Source organism: Brienomyrus brachyistius, chromosome 13 (assembly GCF_023856365.1).
Source record: "Brienomyrus brachyistius isolate T26 chromosome 13, BBRACH_0.4, whole genome shotgun sequence".
NCBI lineage: Eukaryota > Metazoa > Chordata > Actinopteri > Osteoglossiformes > Mormyridae > Brienomyrus > Brienomyrus brachyistius.
Window position 1 is genome coordinate 10637887 of NC_064545.1, and position 5251 is coordinate 10643137.

Consider the following 5251-nt stretch of genomic DNA (forward strand, 5'->3'; position numbering starts at 1 on the left):
AATGGCAGTTCAAATTAACGGAAAATTCATAATTACGATTCTCTTTTTAATCAATAAACTGACAGCTAAATTTAATTTTCACGCCTTAAAGACTCCTCATTATTTGGGTTAAACTTTTTTAGAAAATAAATTAGTAAAAAAATAGTTTATATGTCCCCAGTAGGATAAGCGGTTTGGAAAATGGATGGATGGATAGTTTATATGTTTAAATCGTTTGTCTGTGGTAAGTGCCTGCTGCTATTTTGAAATCAGTCGCTTCGTTGTGCGACGGAAAGGGAACTTTGCTATCTTTTGTTTTTGCCACAGAAAGTTGACCACCAATAAGCTAAGTTTTATTTTGCTGTAAGAAAGGTGTTATGGTTTTAATATCCCTGGAGGAGCAACTGATCATAGATATACGGTATGCAGATATTTTCCGTTTTTACTTTCATGTATTATTACGATTACATTTCGTTACAAGAGGTAGATTGTAAGATGCTAAACGCTATCTCTGTGTATTAACTCTGTACATTTTACTTTAATCTGACGTTATGAGATACATACAGTAAATGCAGACCTTATACAAATTACGATAGGTTAAATATATATTTTTTTACTTTTCAGATATTTCCTCGTGTAGGGGCACTTATGCGTAGATTGCACTAAAACGCAACATTTCATTACAGATGTCGCTCTTATTGCTCTATCCATCCATCATCCATCCACTTATTTTCAGTAGTCACTTATCTAACCAGAGTTTCAGGGATGCTAACTAAGCCAGGATTCCTGAATGGGAGCCCGTTGCATTATATATGTATCTACCTGTTAATCCGAATTTGTCTCTTCCGCAGGTGAACATTATGTTGAGGAAAGTGACGTATATCGTGTGTATCACTCTGGTGCTATTCGCTATGTGTTGGACTCACAAAGCCAGACATGAAGACCATCTTTTTAGGGAAGAACACAGCCCAGAACATGATGTGAATGTTCTTCTTGGAAAAGAGGTATTAGCTTTCTATAGTGTACAACCTTAATATGTGGTTGTTATTATTATTATTATTATTTTACTATTATCCCTCTGCCCACAATGATAATACATTTATTACAATTATTATTTTATTATACAAGAGTACATTGTCATATTGTTACAACTCCTGGCAAAAAATATGGAATCACTCTTGGAGGATGTTCAGGCTGTTTTACTTTGTAGTCCAAAACACAAATCACAGATATGACACAAAACTATTTCACCTTATAACTGAACATTCTGGCTTTGTAAAACATACCTCCAAAATAATAAAATGACGTTGTTGCAATAAATAGTACATCTTTTTTCCAATCAAGTAGAGAAAAAAAATGATGGAATCACCACATAATTTACATTTTACATAGCTGCACAAGTCTCATTATGCAAATATTCTTTTTTTGAACTGCAGACTAATTTGCATAATAATAAAATTTTTCTTGGATGTATGTTTTACAAAACAACTGACTGAATATTCTAAAAGAGTTTTTAGCCAGGGGTTGTAGTTTGGTTATTATGCGTGTCGCTTGTCAGTTGAGTGTTTAAGCATTTATTTAGAAACTGAATGTATATTTAAAAGTTTATTTTTTTATCATTGGTGTTCAGAAAAAAGAAGAGGTGACAAAGCTTAGCCCAGCTGAACAGAGAAAGAAGCTGGTAGAAATTGTGAAGAAGATCGACACAAATTCAGATATGCATTTGACTGCAGGTCATGACTGAAAATTTTAAATAGTAGTAGTTTGCTGAACATAGATTTGTGTCAGACTTTTTTTTTCGGTTTGGAATGAAAAAACCGAAGCGTTTTACCATAAGAGTTGTAACGTGGATGCCTTATTTTTTCCTCGGTAGATGAGGTCACACTGTGGATACAGAAGGTGTACAGGCAGTATGCCTTGGAAGATGCTGAGGAGAGGTTCCCAGAGTTTGACACCAACGGAGATGGCCTTGTCTCGTGGGATGAATACAACAGATTTGTGCATGATAATCCCATTGATTTTGACGAAACGAAAATTCCAGAAGACCCCGAAGAGGAGTCTCTGAGATTTGTATGATTATACTATATATGTACAGTCGTAAAACACACTAAGTATATGCACACACAGTACTGTTGACTTTTAAGCACCCCCGGCTTCATTTCACGTTTCCAGCTTCATTTAAAGGAGAAGAAGCGCTTTGACCATGCTGATTCGGATGGTATACCAGGGCTGAACCTCACTGAGTTCCTGGCTTTCACCCATCCATCTGAAGTGGACCACATGGCAGTGAGTCCTGCTGGTCTCTCCGTTATGATGGCCGTCAAACTGTCGCATACTTTCTTTTGGTACTTTTGGTACCAAACCGTGTCAATCACTGTATCTCCAAATGTTTCTGTGATAAATGCTTTATTTGGAATATCATACCGAGCGAAGAAGAGTACTGTGAAAGACACGTTCATTAACCTTAAAGTCATATAACACCATGTGATTGGACTCTTTTTGCACTCTTATGAGTTGCTTATGGAGAGATGTAATGTTACCCCTGTCTCCATATATAAAAGTACATTCTAACTGGTAATGGATGCTTTTAATACTTCTACAAGATAATATTAAATTATGCCATGGTAACTATTGTATAAACTATTGTATATTTTTTGAATCTCATTCAGGAATCCTTCTGATTTTAGGATTATACTATTGAGGATGTACTACATGAATATGACAAGGATAGAAATGGATTAATCAGTCTAGAGGAATTCCTCGGAGATATCCGCACGAATGGCAAGTGAACAGTCACTCTCCTGTTAAGCGCTGCTAATGCTTATTATCAGTGTGGTTTTCCTGCCTGTAAAAGTAAACCAATCATGTCTTTGCATCCAATAAAAGCCGACGATAAACCCTCACAGTGGGAGCTTGACGAAAGCATTCGGTTTAAGGAGCTGTATGACCAGGACAAGGACGGTCAGCTAAACCGTGAGGAGCAGCTGCGCTGGGTAGCGCCCAACAGCTACGTTTCCGCCAGAGAAGAGGTGAGCCATGCTTCAGTACTTCCACAGGAGGTCAAATGAGGGAATGCCAAAGTGCTTTCAAAGATGTCAATTGCTTATGCGAGATTATAGTACGTCGACCACACCTCTGCACTTGTGGGGCTGTGGCTATACCACTGGAGTACAGGTTGAGTAATTCGGTATTCATGAATGAACTGAAGCACCGTTACTTGCCTTAACCTACAGGCCGTGCATCTGATCAAGGAGATGGATCAGAATGGTGATGAGATGCTGTCCCAGGCGGAGATCCTGGATAATCAGCAGACCTTCATGAACAGTGAAGTTACCGATTATGGCAGACAGCTTCATGCGGCACACGACGAGCTATAGTGTGGAAATTTCATTCCCAAAAGAAGCAAAAAATCGTCTAGTGGCCTATCTTGATTGTTGTCATAACATAAAAGGCTTTAGCGTTAAACCATTTAACATCAAACTAAATGATGCAGAAGTATGACTGAGATCCCCGGGAGTCATGGGTAATTTTTTTATACAGGTTTGTATCTGTTACTGCCATGGATCAAATTAACTGCATTTAAAGGTAGATCCCCCCCCCCCCCCCCCCCCCACAAGTGATGTTAGGAGCAATTCCATGGATGTCTGGCATGCTGAAACCCGGCCTCTGACATCACCACAACATATTTATATATTTTAGTGTCTTACAATGTGTAAAACATGTGTATATCCTCATGTTCTGCCTGTATTTATAATGATGGTTGGTGTAGGTGATAATTACATTAAAATATCAGGCCTCTTCTAATGCTTTTTTCCGTTTGTGATTCTTAGTTTCACATGAAACCTTGGTGTGAAAACCGTTAAGTAGTCTGACATCAAACATTCACTGGGTGTTGTAGTTAGAAGTAAGCGGCAGTGAATTGCAAATCACTAAACGAAAGTTTAATTGTCGGTGATAAATTTAAGTATGGTTTGTTATGAAACTGAAGAAACAGAAAAACTATGGTCTGATAAATAAATTCCTTTTGCCCGTAACCAGAATTGAACTACTGGGGCTTGACAATGCAATTGAAACACCTGGTTTTAGACCATAAAGACAGTGAAGGTGGAGAACAATAGAACATGTTTCACATTGTCCACAGCCTAAGATAGGCACTGCTGGCACCATAGAAACTGAAGCTTGGCAATGGCAAGAGTGACCAAATGACTGGCTACAGCAGCCCAACCATGGATATTGAGCCTGTGGAGCTCCAGATGAACATTTTTGGTGGAAACGAGAGAGTCAAGGGGGGGGCGGCATGGTGGTGCAGTGGTTAGCACTGTTGCCTCACACCTCTGGGACCCGGGTTCGAGTCCCTGTCTGGGTTACATGTGTGTGGAGTTTGCATGTTCTCCCCATGTCGTCGTGGGGTTTCCTCCAGGTACTCCAGTTTCCCCCCCACAGTCCAAAAACATGCTGTGGCTAATTGGAGTTGCTAAATTGCCCATAGGAATGCATGTGAGAGTCAATGGTGTGTAAGTGTGCCCTGCGATGGGCTGGCCCCCCATCCTGGGTTGTTCCCTGCCTCGTGCCCATTGCTTCCAGGATAGGCTCTGGACCCCCCATGACCCAGTAGGATAAGTGGTTTGGAAAATGGATGGGAGAGGCAAGGAGTTGGGCAGCTGTGGTTTTATGTTTTTTGGATACGTCTTAGTGCCGAGACGTCCCTTTCAGACAGCTTCCTCTCGTATCCACAGTTACTCCTGTTGGAAGTGGTCCATCCTGTGTGATGATATGCCAACATTACCCTGGATATCGAGGCTCTTGATACACCACAGTGACTTGCTGTTGTGGTCACAGATTCGCCAGCGAGACGAATGTCAACAGTTTGTCCTCTTTTGAACTCTGATATAGCTCCCATTACGTTGTGTGGATCGCAATATTAAATGTACGGCTTGCTCTGCTAATTCAACCTTAATACTTTGCTTTTACTGATGCAATGTGCGATCAGTGAAGATTGGCCATCAGCCCACGCATGTATAGGTGTGAAATCTCAAGTACTTTTATCCAGTGTTTGTTTCATTGTTCTACCCCGTTTATCTGGCAAGTAATAATTGAGCTTGCATTTAGCACTGCATAGACGTGCGGCTTACTACCGTTATATGTGCTAAACATAACGTGACTATACTGCATTGTTGCCCCGCAAACAAGCTTATCTCAAAAAATGTGTACAACTGGTATTCAAATCGAGCTGCCAGTAAGTACAGAGGTGTAAAGGGGCTGCCTGTGCACG

The 5251-nt window shown here is 40.1% G+C and overlaps 1 protein-coding gene across 1 annotated transcript; it reads left to right on the top strand.

Annotated features, from left to right (window-relative positions):
- Positions 1-240: 240 nt before the first annotated feature.
- On the top strand, positions 241-3783 carry rcn2 (reticulocalbin 2). Its single transcript, XM_048972502.1, has 8 exons — positions 241-400; positions 831-983; positions 1610-1712; positions 1853-2049; positions 2152-2265; positions 2667-2760; positions 2866-3008; positions 3213-3783. The coding sequence occupies exons 2-8, from the start codon at positions 840-842 to the stop codon at positions 3354-3356; spliced, it is 939 nt and encodes a 312-aa protein (XP_048828459.1). The 5' UTR covers positions 241-400; positions 831-839; the 3' UTR covers positions 3357-3783.
- The last annotated feature ends 1468 nt before the right edge of the window (positions 3784-5251 follow it).